This window comes from Colias philodice, chromosome 3 (genome assembly GCF_061535455.1).
Source record: "Colias philodice isolate Cphi_HAF_F1 chromosome 3, ilColPhil1 Martin Lab GWU primary, whole genome shotgun sequence".
NCBI classification, from domain to species: Eukaryota; Metazoa; Arthropoda; class Insecta; order Lepidoptera; family Pieridae; genus Colias; species Colias philodice.
In genome coordinates this window covers 1,625,973-1,649,476 of record NC_143088.1, presented here as the reverse complement: position 1 = coordinate 1,649,476, position 23,504 = coordinate 1,625,973, and the positions used below count along the sequence as shown (strand labels likewise).

Genomic DNA, 23,504 nt, shown 5'->3' with positions numbered 1-23,504 from the left:
TTTCATACTTGACGTTGACTCTTGAAGCACTGTGCTCTGTAGTCTGTGACCTGTGTTGTTCATGAGTTGGACGGACTACAAAATTAAAACAATTTATTTCCATTTTATTTCTAAGTTTTGTATTATTATTTTTTTGTATATTCTTAGAGCCAATAGGCGTGATAGTTGACTTAATAATTACAATTTATTCACCATTTACGTGCTTTAAGACAGAAATGTTACTTAATTCAGTGTAGTGAAGTGATTTTTAAGGTTACACATGAAATATATTTTCATCAAAACATAGGCATGCTTCATAATTGGCCATACTGAGTTACATTCGGAATTCATTACAGAAGGTTTCGTAAACAAATATATTTTTTAAGCAACATGAGTAGCTCAGATGAGGCGTCGTGGATCAGTTGGTTTTGTAGCCTCAGGGGGAATGAATTCTTCTGTGAGGTGAATACACTTTTTCTACTCTTACTTCATTGCTCAAGTCAAATCTACAAGTTCTATGATAATTTAATCTTAACTTCCATAGTTCTTAGATACTTTACTGTTTTTTAGACATAATAATTTATTGCTATACTGTGATGGAATGTAATGAATTTTATTTTGTGTTTTTTAATGAAATGTAGGTATTTATGAAATATATAATGAAATGTAGGTAGCTATATTTATGTGATATTTATTTGTACTATGATTTAGATTCAATTTGGGTTGACTTTAGAAACGTGCGGCACGAATTTCGGCGCGATTTTAATTTTTATCGATCGGTAATGATGCCCCGAAACATACATTAGCGGCTTTTCGTGCGGAAACGTGTAATTACAGAGAAATCTTTTTTTAAATTTTTGAGATTATGTTCAAAATTGTTTGAGTTACATTGACAAAACTACAAGAATTGTGTTTGAAAGAGATAACAAATGTCTTAATGTACATATTAAAAACCATAGTTCATTCAAAAGCATGTTGCTGAGGGGACAAGAATTCATACGGATTATAATTGGCGAGCATATGATTGTTTGGGGCAATATGGGTATGTTCATAAAAAAGGTAATCACTCAGACCCAGACAACCCATTTGTTGCCTCTGACCCATTTGAGTCCCAGTGGCATGTTGTAAAAAGATTTTTTAAAAAAGATAACTAGTTATAACCACCCAGCAAACTTCGGTGATAATAAAGAGTATGTGGAGACGATGGGTGGAAAAAAATAAAATGGATCCATTCATTGCCATTGTAAATTGTATCAAACATGACGTATACAAGATTTGAATAAATAATTATTTAAAAAAAATGTTTTTATTGTATGTATATTGCATACAAATTGTTAATCACAGAAACGAATCTGTCCACCCCGATTCCACGTGGTACTTGTCTGTCATACACTAGAGTGTATTAAAAAAGTCGGAGGCGCGGAGGAGCGTGGCGCCCGCGTGTGCTGAGGAGCAGGCAGAGTCAAGCGAGCCGGAGTGGCTGAGGCTGGTCGCCAAAGGCGACCAAAAAGCCGAAGCTATGAAGGCGAGTGAAGACTCCTGCCTGCAACGAGGTACACGGGGGCAAGCGCCACGTTCTGCAGCGCCGGAGCAGTCAAGAAAGCCCATAATCTTCGTTATATTTCTAACTACATCACTACATAGTATAAAACAAAGTCACTTTCTCTATCCTTATGTCCCTTTGTATGCTTAAATCTTTCAAACTACGCAACGGATTTTGATGCGGTTTTTTTTAATAGATAGAGTGATTCAAGAGGAAGGTTTTAGTATATAATTTATTAGGTTTAAGTCAAAGCGGGCGAAGCCGCGGGCGGTAAGCTAGTATAAATATAATCTCAAAAAAATTAAAAAAAAATAGAAGGGGGGGTTTCCTCACCCCCCCACTTTATAGGGGGTCTCCCCTTACCTCCCCCCTCCCTTTCCCTCCCCTCCCCCCCCTTAATTCGTGCCGCAAATTTCTAAAGAAATACCTTCAATTTATTTTATGACATGTATTTAAAAAAATATTTCACTTGATCTATCAATTGTGCTAGATAATGTAATTTTTATAATTTTTTTTTGTCTCAACTGTGCTGTGTGCATACAATTTTATTGGCATTTTACCGCAACATGATTAAGGGCTAATTTTTCAATCCTTGGTTAAAACTTATTTGTCGAATAATGTATAAAACTACCATTTTAAAAACGTATTCTAATTGCCCGTATTTGACAGTTTATGTGACATTTTAATTTTATTGTGTAATACTTTATTGGACGGATAAGTTTTAACCAAGCATTGAAAAATCGGCCCTAAATTTGTGAATAATCAGTCAAATTTGTCAGCTGTGGTGTGCACCTCTTTAAATAAATAAATTACAAAAAAGTATATATTATTAATGTGGGTATTGTCTGATTTCAGGTGGATGAAGACTACATAAATGATAAGTTCAATTTGACAGGCCTTAACGAACTAGTACCACATTATTCACATGCCCTGGATACATTATTAGATGCAGAGCCGGGTGAGTGTAATCTCTAAATCTTTTATTAAAATAGACACATACAAAAAAATACTCTAGCTACCAGTCTTAGGCCTTCAATTTTGGATAGACTATAGATTGCAGACTTGTTAAAGAATATGTTTTTTTTTACTCAAATGACAACTCCAACAAACTCAAACATTTATCTATTCAATTAAATTTCTAGAAGCACTTGAATTGTCATAACATATTTTTAGTATTTACCACCAATTCAGAAAGCAGTATCCATGGAGAAGAACTGGCAAGAAACTCCATAGTTGCTCTTTTCAAAATCATGTCAGTATTACATTATAGTTTTACAAAATATGTAACTGCATATATCATAACTAGCTGCTCCGCGCGATTTCACCCCCGTGGCTCCACTCCTGTTGGTCGTAGAGTGAGGATATATAGCCTTTAACCTTCCTCGATAAATGGGCTATCTAACACCGAAAGAATTTGTCAAATCGGACCAGTAGTTCCCGAGATTAGCGCGTTCAAACAAACAAGCTCTTCAGCTTTATAATATTAGTATAGATATGCCAAAGAATTGTCCTGTGGTTCATGACAAACATACTGTTGAAATGTTTTAGATGACGATATAGACACCGTGCTCCAACCAGATCTGTTAGAACAAGCATCTGAATTGTTATATGGATTAATACATGCCCGTTATATATTAACAAACAGGTAAGCTATGGCCAAACGAATTTGATTCATTTTACAAATAAGAATTTATACCTTTAATCACATTTTTAATTAAGCGAAGTAAACTGACATTTACTGTGTTGTCAGTTTTTGGTGAAATAAAAATACCATCACAAAGTGAATGATTGAAAATCAGCTTGTATATTATAATTAGAAATAATGTTATTTAATGGTTTGAAATGATGAACTATTCACACTTATTGTTCATTCATCTGATTGAATGAGGACTGAATTCCTCACTATTACTTTAAATATGGCAACATTATTTTACAAAGTGACATTAGCTGCTGTTGCTGTTGCTTGTTAGATTGCTTCGTCTAATTAAAAATCCGACTATATATAGTACCAGCTAATGTCCTTTTCTTAACTGGGGAAATGTTTAGCTTCTCTGCCACCTGTAAGCCTGAGCAATCTAAATTCCAGTTTTTAGTTTTATGTGCCTAAAAAACAACGGATCTATTGAGACAAGTCTAGGCTAGACATTGTCCCAGTTTGGCAAAAACATTTGTACACAAGTCATGGAAAAAAATTTGTTATTAAGGCATTTTATATATTTGATTTTATATTTATCACGTTGAAATAAACCATGTTTGAAATGCGTTAATTTCTAACAAAAATAAAACACTGAATGTCCTTGCTTGATTTCAGAGGCATTGGTCAAATGTTAGAAAAGTTTAAAAATGGCGACTTTGGTTATTGTCCGAGAGTGCATTGTGAGAATCAGGCTGTGCTTCCCATTGGTAAGTCAAATTTAATCTACTTATAGTTCTTAATCTTAGATTATAAAATAAAAGGCAGATGGAGCATGACAATCGCCCATCGTCCATTTCAAAATAAATACAAAATCAAAAGCAAATACAAACCTGCACCATTGGTATAGCGCAAGTAGTTCCATGCAATACTTAAATGGGGTTTGAAATGTTATCTATGTTCTTAAGGGGGGTTAAGCGGTCAGCGAAAATTCAGCTATTCGGGCCTGAGGTAAGCGGTGAGGGGGTCCGCGTTTAGTATGGAATCAACGTGCTCGAAACTGAAAATCGTAAGCGCCATTCACATTTTTATCAAAAAGTGATTGAAAATATTTAGTATTTTCTAAATCTAAAACAGTCACGAAATCGAGAAGGTAAATACCTATGTATTTGTGATTTTATACGAATTATTATCGTAAAATACAGTTGTAATGAGAATTTATATGATATTTTAGAGGTAACTTCAGGATTTTTTTTTATCGAGCAAAATTTTTCCAATCGTGTTTTGGAAACAGTCATCCCATCACACATACGTTCTGTAATACATATTAGAAATTTCAGTGCGAAAAAACTTCAATATTTTCAATTATAGCTCATAGAAAACAGTCCATTTTTCCGTTTTCACCTACTAAGGGCCCTTAATATACTTACTAAAATTTTATCATTAAATTAAATGAACACGCTAGTCATTCAATCAAATACCGATTCAACCGGATGACTGCAACATACATATTGTATTCACATTGCAATTCGCCATGCATGCTTCAGGTCTCTCAGACATACCCGCTGAAGCGATGGTGAAGATGTACTGTCCGCGGTGTATGGACGTGTACACGCCAAGAGCGTCACGTTTCGACCACACGGACGGCGCTTACTTCGGCACCGGCTTCCCGCACATGGTTTTCTTAGTGCATCCGGAATATAGGCCGCAACGGCCCACATCCCGATTTGTGCCTAGGTAATACGCACATACACGACACTAGTTAAATTTACTCATAGTAATACTACACCTAACTCACAGTGCATCTCACTAGTGTACGCTATAAACCACTAACTCACAGTGCAACTCACTAGTGTACACTACAAACTACAAACTCATAGTGCAACTCAATAGTGTACACTACTAACCACTAACTCACAGAACAACTCACTAGTGTACACTACAAACCACTAACTCACAGAGCAACTCACTAGTGTGTACACTACAAAATACTAACTCACAATGCAATGTTTTTTTTTTCATTCTCTGCATTTTACTTGTTATTAAAATTAAAAATTATGTTATTTTTTGATTTCAGATTATACGGTTTCGAGATCCACCCACGAGCGTACGAAATTCAACTAGAAGCGGCCGCCAAGAGGCCCGACCGCTCGGTGAAGGGTAAAAAAAATTAATGCAAAGAATGAAGGCCGTGCCTTCTCGAACATTTCTAGAAGCTAACTGTCAAATGGAAAGTTATAAATTTGAAAGAAACGTTGGAATATTTTTAAAACGATGTTTGAACTGTTACTTCGTTTTCGTCCTTATTTTATATAGAATCTTCCAGAAGCTATTCGCCAAATGGAACGATTTTTTTTTAAGAATTGGACTTTTGTGACGAGTCAAATTGTTCATATCGTTTTCAAACGAATGTCTTGCTGTTGGTCTGATGAATACAGTTTCAGATTTTTTTTGAAGTGAAACTTCTTTATCGGGGTTGGAAAAAAATTGATTGTAACATTTTTTCGTTACGCGTGACAATTTTCCGTTACGCGCCATCTTTTTCTTATCCCTACCACGCGTGATTCGACGTATTTCTGTAAAGTTGCATATAAGTAGTAAATTATTTTTTGAAAAATAAGGTCATAAAAAAGTTTCACTTCTTACGTGTGTACACTAGTACACGCATACATTTTTTTTGTTTAAATCACATCATCATCAATTATAAGAAGTTTTGCTTCAAGTTTTCATGTAAAAATGAGATTACTAAGATACTTTGTTGTAAGAATAATTTAAAAAATTGGACCAATTGTTACCTGGATACATAAAGCAATAATTCTTTTATTTTGTAAGAAAAGATCTTCTAGAAAGTCTTTTTAGATAAACTAAATAAAATTATTAAATACGGGCAGTTAGTTAATAATGTGGAGCGAACTCTCGAATTAGCCTCATGTAGTTAATAAATTATTATTGGTTATAGTACATATTTTTAGGTATTATTTACTTGTCCAATTGATTTGTTGTTCTCACACACAGATGGGTCTTTTGGCAATTTTATTGCGTACTTTGGTGTGTAGGGATGAACGTAAAAGTAAAATATAAGTATGAATTAATTAGAAACAGATAAAATCATAGTATAAAGAGAAACGTAAGTTATCTTCTAACAAAGGTACATCGCGCTGTGAGCGGTCGGTATTTGTTTGTACAATTATTTAAAATATCAACGTGACAAGTGACAACGCTGCGCCTCGCGAGTTAAGGTACCGTGCGCTCTTAGAGCGTATACGCACTATGCGGGTAGCCGCATTGCGGGTAGCCGTCCGGCTGACCGCAAGCACAGTTATGTACGTAATATTCATTTCTATGCGCACTGCGATGCGGCTACCGCAGACCGCACAGTGCGCATAGAAATGAATATTACGTACATAATTGCTGCTTGCGGTCAGCCGGACGGCTACCCGCAATGCGGCTACCCGCAAAGTGCGTATACGCTCTTAGGGCGGCCGTACACGGACCGCTTCAAGCAGCTGAGACCGACGGCTTGAAGCAGCGACCTGGCGGTGAACTAAACACTTCACTGCCGTACACGGACTGCTCGAACAGTCACGACCGCTTCAAGCCGTCAACTGCGCGGTTTGTAGCGAGAGCTCAAGCAGTCAATGACCGACCGCTCGAGCAGTCCGTGTACTGCCGGGCTTAAATGCCGGCAGTTGGCCTACTTCTTTCTTTATACTATGTAAAAAATGTTGCATAGCATGCCATCTTGCTTGCATTGTTCTTCCTGTTTTTACAGTAAATAAAGAAGCAAATATGAGTCTTGGAAGCTAACATTTAGTTTAGTTTTGTCATTTCTGTTGTTATGAGTTTCCAAGAAAATCCTGAATTATAATTCATGAGATATTATGGACAACTTTCTATTACACATATTTTCAAAGACTGTTGTTCAATATATGCATAAAGTATGTTGTCATTTATTTATAAGGGGATCTTATTTCGAATATAAAAATCTCAAATACCATACTTCTTAATAATATTGATATCTCTATTAAGACTCCGGTAAAAAATATGCATGATATAATTTATATCATTCCCTTTTTTTTCGTTATAAATCATTGAGGTACTATGTACTACGCACTAGAGAGGACATCGCTACTACACTATTTGCAACACGAGTCAATCGTCTCAAACCAATATTTTTTTTTGTAACATTGATTGGTTTTAATTGATAAGTTTATTCATATTTTTTTAATAAGAGAAACAATATTGATTTGTTACATTGATTGGTTTTAATTTAAGTAATAAGAGGCAGAATATCTAAAAAGTGTATGACTCACTAGCCGCCCCGCACCGCCGCGGCCGCGCTTGCCGCAAAGATTTTGTTCGTGGTGTCCTCTCTATACGTAGTAATAATACCTCAATGTTATAAATATATAAAAATACTGAATATAGAACTACATGCTATCATATTAAATAATTACATATTCAGCTCAAACAGTACGGTTTTTTTATTTAGAATCATATTAAGATTTTGGTTTTATAGGTTACAGTAAATGAGTAAACGCAGTACCCAGAATATATTTACATATTTTTATATAGTACTTACACAAATTTCGGTATTATTGTACTAAAATTTAAATGTAGTATAGGTATACAGAGATATAAGTCAAGTTGTTATTTTTTTAAACTTGTATCGTATGTTTATATTCTCGTTTTCTTTGCCCTTTGTAAAGTTTCATAAAACATTTGTTTACGGACATTTTTCGTTAATGTACTTGTTACGTAATAATAAGTAATAAATATAAATAAAGTTTAAAAAACTAAAAACACGCTTTAATATAGAACCAAGTGAACATAGAATTTGTTTTTTTTTTATATTCAGAACAATGAGATAAACTCATTATAGTCGAGCCAATTTAATAGGCAACATTTGACGTCTATGAATTTTATCTTCGAAGAGAGGTAACCTGATTAAAAACATCGATTAAAGTGAATTAATCGATACGGACTTGAAACATTTGTCAATCGAACTTGACACACATGTCAATTCAGGCGAATCCCTGTTCCAGTAATATACTTTCTTTCGTAAATTTAAGGAGCAAAATAAGACAAGTATAATACATAATTAAAAAAAAACACAACGCATTTGTTCATTTATGATGATTTTTATTCACAAGTAATCAATGCATTCGATTCTAGACGTCAGATTTCGATTTTTAGAGTAACGTCTCTGGTATATAAAAAGAAAAAAGGTTTATTGAGACAAAATTGTAGCGACGTCAGTTCTTTAAATCAGAAATTGTTTATTATGTTTAGAATGGTTTATCAGTAAAGTCAAATCTTAAAATTACTTGTATCGGTCATTATTTTATTATTATAAATATGTAATCGTAATTGAAAAAAGTGAAGCAAATGTGCATTGAACAAAACGAAATATCATGTTATTCTGTGTCGTCGTTACTAGGCTACGTTGTTGAACTTTGTTGAACTGTCAAATGTTGCCTATTAAAATGGCTCTATGAACTATAAATTATTATATTGTCACCAAACTTGATCGTTTGAATTAATTCTGTCCGATAAGAGTGGGTCAAATTCGAGTCATGCCCCTACATACAAACGAAGCTAATATAAGCGTGTTAAAAATGATGCCCTTTTTATTCAATTATCCCGCATGCTTCTAAAATTTAACATAATATTTTTTTGGGTAAAAATATAGCAACATACAGTATACACCCACAACCTTATATGCCTTGTATCAAATCTCAACAAATATAATTAAATAAAACAAAATTCATTGTTAAATTATATTATCATTTATTTATATTTAGTTATTTACATCCGTTAAATATTAAGGTATCCATCAAACTGATATTAATTACAATAAATATTTTATTAATTGTAACTCTTCAATATTGATTCCAAAATATACATTATCAGTGATTGCACATTTGAGAAAATAAAATATCAGTCATTGAGAGTTGATCCTCAAGTAAACCTAACGCTAGCAACATTTTTACAATAAAGCGACCAAATTAAATATTCTGTTTTCCCACGATCGCCTCTATATCGTGAACTTCCTTTGCGCACGCGTCGGTTAATACGATCGGATCGCTATCAGTTATAAGTACATCGTCCTCAATCCTGATGCCCACTCCTCGGAACTCCTCTGGGACGGTAGTGTCGTCTGGCCGAATATAGATTCCTGTAAGGAAAGTATTATTATAATTTTTTTTATCGTAAAGAAAGTTTTTCATATTACTACAGCCTACAGGCGCTGGCTGTAGATAGATCGTCTTTTTCCACTCCTAGGAGCGTTGACTTTAAAGGTAAGGCAACGATCTTGGTATCTTTGAATCTTGCTATACAGGGTTAGTTTTCAATGACCAGCCAAAATTTAAAATTAAGATCTAGATATTAAACCAAAGGTACATTTGAAATATTATTGTCGAATAAAAAAAAATAATAGCATTCATTTGAAAATGTCTTAAAAATTTACTAAATCGTAAACACGCGATAAGCTTATTGAGAATCAATGCACTTGTGTGCGTGCGCGTATCGCCAAATTTATGTGTGTGCTAACTTCTACCTATCTAGGTTGTTGAACTGAATTGTGCTTTTGTAATGTCCACACGTTCGCTTTTTAGTGGCGGACAGGAATGAAATCTAATAAAAAAAAAGTTTTTTTTTCATTAGATCGAAAATGTTATCGATTCTGAACCATTTCTGAAAATTTGGCCGGTCATTGAAAACTAACCCTGTAGAAGTTTCACTTCTGACACGTGTGCTCGGCACACACACTTTTTTTGTTGTCAATAGAGAGAGCTTGACCACAATCTCTCCAGCCCCCCTAGACAAGTGGCTTTATATTAGCGTAAAGTTCAATAGAATAGATTATGAATGTATGAGATTGACGTTTGATTACGACGAAGACGACGATTGATTACGTCAATCTCATACATTCATAATCTATTCTATTGAACTTTACGCTAATAGAAAGCCACTTGTCTAGGGGGGCTGATGTTATGGTAAACCCCCCACTCACCAGGCTCCACAGTGACCACCATGTTGGCACACACGGGCACGCGGCGCCTCACCAGCGGCGCGTCGTGCACGTCCAGCCCCAGGTAGTGGGACACGTGGTGCGGGCACAGGCGGTACGCGCGCTGCGGACAGACAGACAAATAGCTGAAATTGGAGAAACTGAGGCGGAAAAATGTTCATAATATTATCATAATAGAGTGTTGCCAACTCAAGATCTAAAGTCGCAATTTTTCAGAGCTTAAATTAAAGTAGCCTAAATGATATGGAGTTGTATTGGAGATGTTTCAGATTTGGCAGTTTACAGATTGAGCAGGAATTGTTTTCGACAAACATGAAAAAAAGGGTAGCAAATATTTAGTTGAATTAGACTGCAGTTCTTCAACAGGAAGTGACAAAACATGACTATCTCTGTTTAGTTTAAAAATAAATAACTGTAGATATTCCCCTGAGATTGTCCTATTTTTTATTTTTTGGTTTTGCAGTTATAAAGGATCTTAATTTTAAAAACAAACGCATTACATACAATACTTTATATCCATAGTACTAAAATAGACTCACCCCTATTAATTCATTAGTATCTATATTCTTTGGAAGAATGCCCTCTTGCTGTAGAGATGTGCCAAGCAATCGACACATGTGGTCGAATAGTTGGTCCAACGCTGGCCTCTGCTCGCCCAAAAGCTCAATTAGACGTTTCTAGAGAAGACATTTAAAATAAATACTCTTGCAAACGATTATACCAATGTATTTCACATGAGAAAAGTTCAATTTTACCTGAACAGAAAGAACAAGCTCGTACAATATTCTGTGGTGTTTGGAGAATTTGCCGGAGACAGGCCACGTGCGCGATATATCCGAGTTGTAGAGCCAACGCTGACAACCTGGATAATTAAACATAATTTTATTGAAAATAATTATTTTCTTCAGATTCGTCACGACAGAAAAGATGGGTCAATATCGTTACGAAATTGGAAAAATAAAGATCTCTATTTCATCCATCACTAAATGAGTAAGTAATGTTGGTCTAACGTGCGCCGGGAATCCGCCTTGTTGCGCGCCCGCTGTATGGCACCGCTGGCCCAACGTGGCCCACTGCGCTCACCCGCATCGATGAGCATCATATCGCGCTGATTCTTGTCCACGTAGCATATGTGTATTGTGCAGGCGCGCGGCTCGCATGCCATGCGATGCCGCTCGGGTTGGTCCAACATGGCCCACACTCACCCGCGTCAATCAGCAGCATATCGCGCGGATCCAGCAGTTGGTTGTTGGCCACATAGTGTATGTGCGTGGCGCGTGGCCCACCTGCCACTACCGGCGGGAACGCGCCGTGCTCTGCGCCTGACATGCGGCATGTATACTCGAACACTGATGATATTGCGTGCTCGGATACGCCTGTGATGATACAAATTTATATTAAAAAAAAAGAAAGAAATTAAAAGAAAGAGCATGTGTGCACACGTGTCAGAAGTGAAACTTCAAAGAATTCAAGGCTAGAGAAGAAGAAAAAGGCAAGATTCAAAGATACCAAAATCGTCGCCTTACTCCGTGACGTCACGGTATAGCGCCGAAAGAAGCTTCACTTCAAAATATAAAACAAATCCAATACGAAAATCTATACACAATCAATTCACAGTCGTACACACTACCATGACGCCCTTCAACAAAAAAAAATCACATACCCACCGGGTTTCGTGCAAGCCATCGCCATGTTCACAGACTGGGAACCAATATAGCACGTCTCTTTCATCAGTTCGACTTCAGCCGGCGACTTGACGACACGCATCTGGTGTAGCGCTCTCTGCGGATCCTCTAACGCGGCTTGTCCTTGCCGGAGCGAGGATCGAACTGTCTCGTGTATATCGGGGTTGGCTGGTGACTCGTTGTGGTACCAGAGCACGGAGGGTTTCGATGCGGCTACTGTTCTATAAAGATTTGCTTTAATATAAATAAAACCTAAGAAACATGAACCAAATAAAAGCGTGTGGGACGAGTACACGTGTCAGAAGTGAAACTTCTTTGGCAAGATTCAAAGATACCAAAATCGTCGTCTTACTCCATGCCATGACGCGACCTTGAAATTTTACTCTCAACAAGCTTAAAAAGTAAAAAAATCAAATTTATTTAGTGTTCAATCTATATTCTCTATTTTTAATGTAAATGACCAGGTTGTTGGCCATTCAATGTTTTCTTATAGTCTTTAATTTAACTTGTTCACCAATCATCAATCACCAGTTCATCGAATACCACAAATACGAGTATACCTGTGTAGAAAATTATTGAAATTATCCACTGGCTGTGCTTCGTCCACAGCAAACAAAGTTGCGGCTACACTACAGCCTGTTCGTGGCCCTTCCCATAGTTCTGCATGACTGTCCTTGTCATGAACAAACAGTATTGACTGAAAATAAATAAAAATATTTACTATTATATATTCACATGTTGATAATTATTGCATTCAAATGCTTTATAAATGAGAAATTTTTAAATTATAGTAAAAATTTGCCGCCTGCCCCGGCAAGACGAAAGCCGTAGGTTCAAATCCCGTCCTGTGATCGTTTTTATTTCTATGATTTCAAAATACATAAGTTTTCATCTATATATAAAAATGAAATCCGTTTCGCGTTGTCACGGCATCACATGTGAACAGGTGGACCGATTCCGATAATTCTTTTTTTATTATATTCCTTGAAGTACGAGGATGGTTCTTATGTAGAGAAAACGTAAATATGTACCACGGGCGAAGCCGGGGCGGACCGCTAGTAATATATATATTACTATAATTTGAAATAAAACCTACCTTATATGTATCTCTAGTTGCTGGTTTGACCATCACAAGAATGGCTGAGGGTTCCAAACATCCTGTCAGATAGAAAAAATCTGAATTCTGTCTGAAGACATACGGAATTTTATCTGACATATACTGCTTTCTTGCGGCTGGTATAACAATCTAGAAAAAAGTCATTTAATTTACTTAGCATTTTTAATATGGTATCAATTTTATTTCAAGTTTTGTTTTATGTATTAATTTGTGTAATTTAGACACAAAATTTAATTTTAAAATAAGTTGTACCCATATAACACCAATTATTTATGTATTTATCCTATTATTAAATTAAACACTACTGCAATGAGGAAGTAAACAAAAATATCTGTAAGACTTAAAAATTATTTTAAATATTTTTGATAATAAATTATGAAACCATACCACATGCGATCTATGGACATTGTCCACTTCACCGATTAGCTTGCTAACTAACACCTCCCGACGCTCCTTGTATTCCATTTGTGTGATACCACAGGTGAGATGGTCGTGGGGTACCAAATGTGGATGCGTGTGACATGTCGGCTGCCCTACTATACCCTTTGGGATCGTAAACTGTGGCTTGAGTTCAGAGTCCGGCGGATTTTGCATGGTTGACATTTGACGAAGATATTTTTGCCGAAACACTCTGGATGAGTTTTTCGTCACTGTAAATAAGGGTAGCCATGTCTTATTCGACCAATAATACTGAATAGAATAAAAGAGATTGACTGATTGTACTTCGAAGGGTAGGTAAAGTCGTAATTAAAATTCATAACAAACACTAACCACTAACTTAACTTACCAAATCGTAACGTTAAATACTTTATACCACTCATATTTAATGAAGTTTATGTTTTTATATAACTTTTATCATTAAATATTTTTAGAGTTCGTTATTTTGCTTTTCAAGCAAAGCCAAATCACAGTCAAATAAATAGACTGAGCTCAGAGCTGTTGTGTTAATGAGTGTCAACTGTCAGTTGTCACTTGTCAATGATGTACTCTGTGATGTACTCGAAACGTCAATTTTTAGGCTGCAACTCGTAGAGTGAGAATGAACTATAGAGACGACATCGGCGTATACCCGAACGAGATGGCGAATGCTTACGTCAATGTTGCCAACTATTACAAAAACTTTTTATCCGAAAAACTGGCAAAATATCTATAAATGTTTGGGTATTTTTTTGTAAGAAAGGTTTATGAAGAAAAAGACAGATTTGAAAAGATTTTGTTATTTATTAACTTAACTAGCGACCCGCCATAAAAACGACCTACTTTAATAAAAAAGTACTGGAAATAGTTCAAATTAAAAGCAAATTAAACGAAATACATTTATTTGAAAATGAACAGCAAAATGACGGTAGAAATAAATGGGCAGAGGTTCCGCGATAATGTGCGCCCGAGTAGCAGACGAAAATGGACGACTCCGCCGCTCGTTCGTTCTTATAAAGGCGCGCCGCACCGCGGTGAGGAAGGCACGGGGGGGTGGCCTTCCGGATTTTAACACGGCCTCTCCTGACGGGGCAGTGCAGCGTCCTCGCTGCCTTCAGTGGCAGCTGCAGCTCGTGTGAAAGGGCCAGCTTCGCAGTCTTCAGCGTTATGATGTGCATCGTAACCTGGAATATACAAAAAAACCGACATTGAAAAAAAAATACTTAAACCAATGCAAATGAGGAAAACTGAACCGGAAAACCGAACCGTGTAACAAACTTTACACAAACATTAACATTTAATATTAAAAAAACATTTCACGATTTTGGGGAAAATTTTACCCTGTACTGGTATCCCTTATGTTAATCACATGATTATACCATAAATTTGAAACTACGTAAAAACAAATGGCGTCCTGAACAACAAGAACACTTCGTAATTTAGTCGGATAACACAAAGAAATGTTTACGTCTATTTCGATGAAAATATTATATATTTGTAGATAATTTCACATTAGAGTTAATGAAAATGTATCAACTATATCCAGTTCTATAAAACAATATACTTCAAATAAGTTTACTTACGTGTGAAAGGTAATATTTGGTAATCTTCGTTCCGGCCGATTTTTACAACCAATCACACTACAACGCACCATATTTTCACTTAAAGTCGGATTAAAACAGATCACTGTCAACGTTTATTAAACTTTGAAGTCACCTAACAGCGAGAAAAAACAGAAAACTAGCTAAACAATGGACTGTAGCCGCTTGTTTGGGACAAACTGCCTTTGTCCCCAACAAAAGAAATCGCATAACATGAGAGAAACAAAAAACAATGTTTCTGTCTCGCTTGCTCTTAGCTTTATAGTCATAAGTGTATTTCTCTCTCGCATTACTTGTCATTTTAGTGCCTCCTCTATGGTTCATTCTCACTCTACGCTGCAACTGCATATTTATAAAGGTGTGTTCATAGGTTTTATTTATCTACCTAGTTCCTAGTTCATACTTCGTACTACGTAATGGCTCTATGTATTGTATGCTTTTCTAGTGTTTGCTTCACAGTTTTTCGTCTTCTGATAATACGAAAGTAGGTGGGTTGAGACAAATTATTGTTTGTCTGATATGTGAAGTTTATAATATAACAAGTATAAAATATAACAAGAAGAGTCTGGCCAGGCAAAGGTCCCAGTGTTTGTGGCCTGAACCAAATGTGGCCTCAGTAAATACTGAGGCCACATTTGTGGACTTTTAGCTGAAACATCATTATAAGTATTTTTAAAGTTGCTATATTAAAATCTTATATATAAAAATGAATCGCAAAATGTGTTGGTAAGCGCATAACTCGAGAACGGCTGAACCGATTTCGATAATTCTTTTTTTATTATATTCCTTGAAGTACGAGGATGGTTTTTATGTAGAGAAAACGTAAACATATACCACGGGCGAAGCCGGGGCGGACCGCTAGTTTAAAATAAGTACTCAGCTCTGTTTTGAAACTTTTCTTGAAGATTTATTTTGATCGGATCGAGCCATAGACTATCGAGCACTCAAACGTCACTTTCAACTTTCAAGTATCAAAATCAAATTGAAATTTCTTATTTCTCCCTCATAGAATCTCCTTCCGTCAAGCGTGGCTAATCAAGGTACCAAAAGGTGAGGTTTCGAACACATTTGTTATAATTTCTTGATGAAATACAATCCTAAATCGCATTAATTTGCTACACACTTGTTTTCTTACATCTGAAATAAAACATTTTTAAGGTTAAACATTGTCAAAACATAGAAATATTGAAATCTATGCTTCTGCTGTGTTCTCAGAAAATATTTTGTATTGCATTTTCATATTTTCTTTATGAACCTCTACCAGGAAAAATAGTTACACAATGTCCACATGCATTTATATTTCAGAAAAATGAGCAGTTCCGAGGAGGTATCATGGATAAGTTGGTTTTGCGGCCTTCGGGGGAATGAATTCTTTTGCGAGGTATAAAAAGTTCACTATCATACTTCAAACTAATTAATAATCATATAGATGATTGATAATATATAATATATTTGTATTAATTTTGTTTTTAGGTGGATGAGGACTACATAAATGACAAATTCAACTTGACAGGTCTCAATGAGCAAGTACCACATTACAGACAGGCTCTGGACATGATATTAGATTTAGAGGCAGGTAAGATTACTTGGATGTATTGAGATGACATTAGTTATTATAAGTAGTATTTTCCACATGAGAAGTAAATCATTTGAAAACTTAAAGAGTGTGGTTATTTTGAATATGCTCTGTTATGATATAGTTTGTCAATGAAACATAGAATAAAAATTTATAAAGAATAGAAAAAATGAATAAACATCCATAAAGCCAAAAATATCAATTTCAATGAAACATGAATTTAAGCTATATATATATAGCATATCATTATGTTTTCTAATTTTTTGTACATAAAAAAACTTTAATTAATTTATGCCTTTACCACTTTTCAAATTATTCATGAATCTCATTAGTATTATAAATTGTTTACAAATTTGGGATTTAACTACATAAGTACTACAAATAAAATAACTATAAAATTGTAATATTTTTAGATGATGATTTGGAAGAAAACCCAAATCAATCAGCGCTTGTCGAGCAAGCCGCTGAAATGCTGTATGGATTAATTCATTCCAGATATATATTAACAAGCAGGTATGTGCAAACATAAGCAATTTTTTAATCATATTAAACACTATAAAATGAAGTTAGCTGCTATTCTCACACCTTTTTAGGGTTCCCTAATGAAAAGGTAAAATGACACCCTATTACTGAGACTTTGTTGTCTGTCTGTCCGTCTCCAGGCTGTATCTCATAAACCGTGATAGCTAGAAAGCTGAAATTTTCACAAATGATGTATTTCTGTTTCCACTATAACAACAATTACTAAAAATTAAAAAAAAAATTAAGGACCAACTCTCACTTGGCCGGTTTTTTATGATATTTGTAATATTATGTAAAATTAAAATCTAATATTGACATGAGTTTAACAAAATGTAGTTTCTTGCCAGTTCTACTCCATAGACTGCTTAGTGCTTTCTGAATCGGTGGTAAATAGTAAATGGTAAAACTATGTTATGATGTTTCAAAAGTTCTTCTGGAAGAACTCTAATTGATTAAACAAATATTTTAGATTGAGTTTGAAACAATTTTAAATACCAGTGACAATTTCAAAATAATAATTTAAAATATACATTGTTGTCTGAAGTTTTTATTCTATCACAACTGATGCAGTATCTTAAATATTTACATTAATGGAATTGCATCAGAAATTTAATATCTAAATCCCTGTATAATAAAATAACAGTTTTCCTATATTTAAAACTAGCGGTCCGCCCCGGCTTCGCCCGTGGTACATATTTCGCAATAAAAGCGAAGCCTATGTTCTTCTCTCTAAAGATTATCTGTGCCAAATTTCATCAAAATCGGTCCAGTAGTTTATGTGTGAAAACCATACATACATACAAACCTTTCCTCTTTATAATATCAATATTGAAGTATAGATAACAGTTTTCTAGACCTGGAAATACTTACAGTAATCACATCTTTTCAGAGGGATCGGTCAAATGTTAGAGAAATTTCAATCTGGTGACTTTGGTCACTGCGCAAGAGTTTACTGTGAATCTCAGCCTATGCTGCCTATCGGTGAGTTAAAAATTAGTTTATCTATAATATATGAATATTTTATTTCATGGCAGTAATGTTCAAATTGTATAGCTCATTAGAAAACTGCCTAATACACAGGCAGAGTTTTGCCTTGGATAATTTTGATTGTGTTGTTAGTCTAGTTTTTTTTTTTGTATCTCAACATTGTCATATCTAATTCATCATTATCAGCCCATATACATTCCCACTGCTGGGACACGAGCCTCATATAAAGGTCCGACCGCACTAGGCACGCAGAGCGACACGGCGCAAAATATGTATTTGCCGATTGGTCAAATTTAGCCGTGGCGCGTAGTTTCGGTGTCGCGTAGTGCGTATTACAATTTCATAGAAAGCATATTAAGCTGTGTCGTGTCGCGTGGTTACGCCTAATGCACCTTAGAGGTTCAGGCCATTATCCAACAAGCTGACCAGGTGCAAGTTGGCAGATTATAGGGTTCTTAGATATCTAAGGGCTGATTTTTCAATCCTTGGTTAAAACTTATTCGTCGAATATTGTATAAAACTACCATTTTAAAAAAGGTATTCTAATTGCCCGTATTTGACAGTTTACGTGACATTTTAATATTATCGTGTAATACTTTATTGGGCGGATAAGTTTTATCCAAGCATTGAAAAATCGGCCATTAATAAAGTGAATACTATTGGTAGGTCTCTCCGACTTGCCCGGTGAGGCGATGGTGAAGATGTACTGCCCGCGGTGTATGGACGTGTACACGCCAAGAGCGTCGCGTCACAACCACACGGATGGCGCTTACTTCGGCACCGGCTTCCCGCACATGGTGTTCATGGTGCACCCCGACTATAGACCCCACAGGCCTACGTCGCGATTTGTTCCCAGGTGAGGAAATTTTTTTTAGGTTTTGCACCCAAGTGTTTTAGGTACGTTTTTGCATACCTCTTGTTTTGTCTCATTAATTATAATCGTTATCTATAAGTTAATTTTATAAACCAAAATAATAAATAGTAAAAAAAACAATGGTTACTAGTGTACGTAAGATTTTTTTTTGTATTTAATTTTTTTAATTGCTAAACTTGCCTATCGTTAAAATAAACAATTAAACTGCGTAAGACATTGTTCCACACAAACAGTAAAAAAAATCTACGAAGTTTGACTAAAAAAATATAATATGTTTACAGACTATACGGGTTCAAGATCCACCCCCTCGCGTACCAGATTCAACTGCAAGCGGCCGCAAGCAACAAGCAGTCTTCCTCGCTACGAACTCTCACGTACAATAACGGTAAACGCTAGAAGCGACCAGAGACAAGAAACTCGCAAAAAAAAATGTAAAAAAAAAAGAAAAAAATTCGAACATTTTTAAAATGAGAATTTATGTACGGAACATTTAAACACCAAAAATTAAAGAGTACATTGTGATAACATTCGAAATATTGTAATAATTTACAAAATATTGTAGAATAAATTACATGGAACAAGTTATATTGTTTTTAATAAATCGGAGAACGCATCTACCAAATTTGTATAGATGAAAACAAAATAAGCCTCTAGATATGATTAAGAATGGGCGTCGTTAAATCCAACGATACGCTGTCTAAATTAATTTTTTATCTATTTTTTTAGTATAGAATTAGTACCTATAGATTGTAATAATTATCCATTGTTAAGACATTATTTAATAAATAAATACGAGTGAAACATCATTATTTCCAATTTTGTTCACCTTCCAGCTGATAAAAAATGGAAATAAACATTTCAAACTAAAACATTTTCATGTTTTTTTTTTCTGTTTTACCGCTTTCAAAACTTAATTTATTTTAAATAACTAGACACACCTCTTCAAAGTCCTCAAAAAATGTCTCATTTCGTGTCAGTAATGTTCAAAGTCTATTTAAGTTTACGCTCATTAGAAAATTCTGCCTATAGACGCGTGGGCAGTTTTGCTTCAGACAAATTTGACCATGTTTATGAGTCCAGTTGTTTATGTACTTTACTTGTATTCTTATTTTTTACGCTCGAAACAGACTGTAAACAAGTGTCAATAAAATGATGCCTCAACTACTAACCTTTGTACATTTATAAATTCAGCACAATAATATTCATAAGCATTTTTATTGGCATAAAATACAGTATTTTTTATGATATGTATTATTTATAATATCAAAATTTTAACAACTACTGTCGTTACTACTACATATATGTTTCATGTATATCTACTATAAGTACAAAATATATGTTTTTTTTTTATCATTGGTTTTTTATTTCCTACCTCTTCCTTTTTACTACGCAATGGCATGATATGGCCGCACGGTTTATCCTGTGCCGAACGGTGGACGAAGCATGGGTAAAAACCATATATTATTTAGCTTGTCTTTTCTGTAGCATAAGTAGCGTTAGCTACTATTAAGTACTCTATGTAATAATTACTCAGTTACCTTGGCAGTGCTAAAAAACTGCGCTCGTTTTATTGCGACGTGTTATATAAAATATAAATCAGTGATGTGAAAGAGTTAAAACATCCATCAATTCATTCTTACCTTTCATTTTTATAATATTACTACTTACTAGCCGCCAGCGGCTTCGTCTGCGAAGTCAAAGAAAAACCCACATAGTCCCCATTCCCGTGAGATTTCTGGGATCAAAATATATAGTATACTATAGTAGTAGTTAAAAATTATTGCGTTTCAAATGTTGCAAGTCAAAGTTTCTGAATATGATAAAAAAAAATTTTAGCATTTGTCTAGTGAGTTTCTTACTTAGAACTAACTTTCCGTATTATACCTTGTATACTAAAACCTTCCTCTTGAATCACTATCTTTTAAAAATCTTCTTCAAAATTCGTCGTGTAGTTTACATACAGACAGGTACAGGTTAATTTTGAGTCTTCGTAATGCGCATTAGTTAGAAAGATAATTTATGCTGCTTGCTCCGCCTGTGTTGAACATAATAAAAAATAGCCTTACTCATGAATAGTGAAGCTTATGGTTATGATAGTGAAATAATTTTCATAGAATGCTATATGCCTGCTTACACTAAGAAAAATTTGACATAGTGGGGTTAGAATGAGCATTCGCTCGTTTGATGTAAATGCACCATCATAGGATCGATAGTTCCGAAGATTATCTCGTACAGTCATAAAAATATTTTTAAATTATCCTAGTGTAAATTTATCTAGTAATTATTTACTAATATATAGTTTAGGTAATAACTACATAGTTATTCTATACTTTAGGTAACAGCGACCGGCGTAACTTACACGGTCCGTATCCCAATGCTTTTTTTAAATTGAAATTAATTATTAATTTTTGTTTAAAAAAGGTGAATGAGCAACACACAAATTAATTATCAATAGAGATTTATAATATTAGTAGTGGGTGCTTATTTTTAGTCCTACAGTTGTCTTACTTCAATCAGTACTCCAGTGTGAATTACTTTTAATTTCTCGAAAATATAAAAGTTCAGCATTGGTTACATTTTTAAAAAGATTAAATAAGGAATTAAAATAAAACACATGTATAACATTTGTACTTTGTAATAATAGAACAAATTAGTAACTAAATAAAAACAATTATTTCGAAATAAGCTTAAAAATGTTAAAAAAGAAACATTCGATATCAAATGAGTTTTGGAATGTACATACAGTCCCTAGGTTTTAAATCAGATCACCTATAATTATCGATTACGCACTAAAAGTATGAAAAATTTATGAATGAATACTACAAAAAGAATGTGGAATGAAACTTAATCTAAAAAATACATTTATGAGTGTATTTTTCCATATTTATTTCTATAGATAGTTCTTTAATATTCTTCACTTATACTAGATATATATCGTAAAAATATTCGAACAACCAACATATTGTATAATATATCTGAGCAATATGTCACTGCTTATTCTATTCGGGGCGAAACCAGCACAACCCGTCACAAAATACTTATAAAATAATGTACAAACATCCAATTATAGATAAGGCACTTGAAGACATACATTTATGTGTATTGAGAATGTCATATGAGGTTTCAATTATATAATATTATATTCCGATTATGTTCGAGTAGAAAACAGGCTGGATTCAAGGCAGGTACATCTGGAGTGATTGAATTCTTTATAGTTTCAAGTAAATTTTACAAAGAACTATGTATAATTTGTATGTAACTTAATACCTACATAGTATGTTTAAAACACCTTTCCTATATAAAGTATTTTAACTTATCAATATTTCGAGCAACACTGTAACTAATATAACAAATACAGCAAAAAAAATTACCCGAACCAAGCACAAATTTAAATCACTCCAGACGTTTACATAAAAATAACTTTACTATGCGATCCAACTAAGAATAGGATCAATATTGCGACATTTTGTGATATTTTTTTGACGCAAACGAGCTTGCGCGTCACCGTACAGAAAGCGATGATTGGCGCCGCCCATGGACAACCACAGACTCTGGAGTATTGTAGTTGCGTTGCCGGCCTATGCAAATGATTTTACCTCGTATACTCGTACATTGTACGAATGTTTATATAACAATGTTAGTCTTATGCATTATAATATGTTTGATATTATAAGTAAAAAGGTGTAGATAGACCAATATAAAGGCACACTAACGCACACACCATAAGACGTCAAAGATAGCATGATTCAATTCTCGTGAACGAAAGAGAAAACTTCTGGTTTGGAGTTTTATATATCTACCAAACTACCATTTTACCAAAATCTACCATTATTCCGACAGTTGAATCGCATAGTACAACCTACCAACCTATCAATCTACCATCATCTACCGTTCTTCTGACAGTTGAATCGCACAGTACAACCTGCCAACCTACCACTACCAACATCCACCATCATCTACCACTACCACTATCCACCACTAACCACCACTACCAGTCCACATCCTCGGGCAGTCCCCCCGGGTAGTCCCCGGTGAGGCAGGCGGTGCAGTGCCCGCCCACACCGTCACTGGGCGTGGCCTTCATGTTGTAGTGTATGGCACTCACTAGACCCTCTACGCTGAGGTATTCGAGACTGTCCGCGCCTGGAAAAGGGAATGCAGTTTTATTTGGATATAATATTTGCACGCAAAGTTGTAGTACTCGAGACCGTCCACCTTGATCTCATAGATTTATTATTACATAACCCAAGTGATTTTTTATCCTATCCAACTGTGTATCCAACTAATATTATAAATGTGAAAGTTTGTGAGAATGGATGTGTTTGTGTGTATGTTTGTTACTCTTTCACGGAAACTAAACCGATTACAATGAAATTAAGGAAGGGATTTTTTTACAAACGCGGGCGTAGCCGCGTGCGGAAAGCTAGTAAGTAGTGCATAATTTGAAGAGATTCGCGTATAGAAAACCAGTCAAATATTTATTTTATGGAATAAGGGAACATTTAACATGCTTTATATAGTCTAAAATCCGGGA

The 23,504-nt window shown here is 34.8% G+C and overlaps 4 protein-coding genes and 1 long non-coding RNA gene across 9 annotated transcripts in view; 3 read left to right on the top strand and 2 right to left on the bottom strand.

Annotated features, from left to right (window-relative positions):
• LOC149489387 (uncharacterized) overlaps window positions 1-23,504 on the top strand; it is a 68,606-nt gene that overhangs the window by 31,749 nt on the left and 13,353 nt on the right. The gene's annotated exons all lie outside the window — the stretch shown is intronic.
• On the top strand, window positions 34-8,725 carry LOC149489391 (casein kinase II subunit beta-like). 2 transcript variants are annotated; one of them, XR_016317906.1, is made up of 7 exons: window positions 34-441; window positions 2,378-2,480; window positions 3,071-3,167; window positions 3,834-3,925; window positions 4,703-4,892; window positions 5,233-6,394; window positions 6,616-8,725. XR_016317906.1 is itself a non-coding variant. In XM_089712522.1 (6 exons), exons 1-6 carry the CDS (start codon window positions 370-372, stop codon window positions 5,327-5,329), a joined length of 651 nt encoding a protein of 216 aa, XP_089568648.1. In that variant the 5' UTR covers window positions 34-369; the 3' UTR covers window positions 5,330-6,409. The 2 variants fall into 2 exon arrangements, 1 of the variants encoding a protein (XP_089568648.1); XM_089712522.1 differs by lacking the exon at window positions 6,616-8,725 and having other exon boundaries at window positions 5,233-6,409.
• LOC149489390 (xaa-Pro aminopeptidase 3) lies at window positions 8,953-13,917 on the bottom strand. 2 transcript variants are annotated; one of them, XM_089712508.1, is made up of 10 exons: window positions 13,772-13,910; window positions 13,381-13,643; window positions 12,973-13,122; window positions 12,437-12,573; window positions 11,859-12,097; window positions 11,397-11,567; window positions 10,947-11,053; window positions 10,731-10,868; window positions 10,174-10,294; window positions 8,953-9,333 (listed from the first exon to the last, which is right to left on the bottom strand). In XM_089712508.1, exons 1-10 carry the CDS (start codon window positions 13,812-13,814, stop codon window positions 9,164-9,166), a joined length of 1,539 nt encoding a protein of 512 aa, XP_089568634.1. In that variant the 5' UTR covers window positions 13,815-13,910; the 3' UTR covers window positions 8,953-9,163. The 2 variants fall into 2 exon arrangements, with proteins under 2 accessions (XP_089568634.1, XP_089568639.1); XM_089712513.1 differs by having other exon boundaries at window positions 8,954-9,333; window positions 13,781-13,917.
• On the top strand, window positions 15,923-20,323 carry LOC149489389 (casein kinase II subunit beta-like). Its single transcript, XM_089712500.1, has 7 exons — window positions 15,923-16,061; window positions 16,317-16,392; window positions 16,485-16,587; window positions 17,001-17,100; window positions 17,999-18,090; window positions 18,763-18,952; window positions 19,252-20,323. The coding sequence occupies exons 2-7, from the start codon at window positions 16,321-16,323 to the stop codon at window positions 19,364-19,366; spliced, it is 672 nt and encodes a 223-aa protein (XP_089568626.1). The 5' UTR covers window positions 15,923-16,061; window positions 16,317-16,320; the 3' UTR covers window positions 19,367-20,323.
• LOC149489386 (amidophosphoribosyltransferase-like) overlaps window positions 21,596-23,504 on the bottom strand; it is a 33,832-nt gene continuing 31,923 nt past the window's right edge. For all 3 annotated transcript variants that reach the window (XM_089712724.1, XM_089712731.1, XM_089712739.1), the window contains one exon: window positions 21,596-23,113. In XM_089712724.1, coding sequence (XP_089568850.1) covers window positions 22,959-23,113 — 155 coding nt within the window. In that variant the 3' untranslated portion in view covers window positions 21,596-22,958. The remainder of the gene's footprint in view (window positions 23,114-23,504) is intronic.

Bases quoted from the DNA above. Each gene is read 5' to 3' on its own strand.
- LOC149489391 (XM_089712522.1), top strand. From the start codon at position 370: ATGAGTAGCTCAGATGAGGCGTCGTGGATCAGTTGGTTTTGTAGCCTC. The intron at 3,168-3,833 runs GTAAGCTATGGC...GCTTGATTTCAG, and splicing joins CGTTATATATTAACAAACAG to AGGCATTGGTCAAATGTTAG. The intron at 4,893-5,232 runs GTAATACGCACA...TTTTGATTTCAG, and splicing joins ACATCCCGATTTGTGCCTAG to ATTATACGGTTTCGAGATCC.
- LOC149489390 (XM_089712508.1), bottom strand. From the start codon at position 13,814: ATGAGTGGTATAAAGTATTTAACGTTACGATTTGGTAAGTTAA. The intron at 12,098-12,436 runs GTATACTCGTAT...AAATCTTTATAG, and splicing joins TTCAATAATTTTCTACACAG to AACAGTAGCCGCATCGAAAC. The intron at 9,334-10,173 runs GTGAGTGGGGGG...CTTTCCTTACAG, and splicing joins GGTGGTCACTGTGGAGCCTG to GAATCTATATTCGGCCAGAC.
- LOC149489389 (XM_089712500.1), top strand. From the start codon at position 16,321: ATGAGCAGTTCCGAGGAGGTATCATGGATAAGTTGGTTTTGCGGCCTT. The intron at 16,588-17,000 runs GTAAGATTACTT...TAATATTTTTAG, and splicing joins GATATTAGATTTAGAGGCAG to ATGATGATTTGGAAGAAAAC. The intron at 18,953-19,251 runs GTGAGGAAATTT...ATATGTTTACAG, and splicing joins ACGTCGCGATTTGTTCCCAG to ACTATACGGGTTCAAGATCC.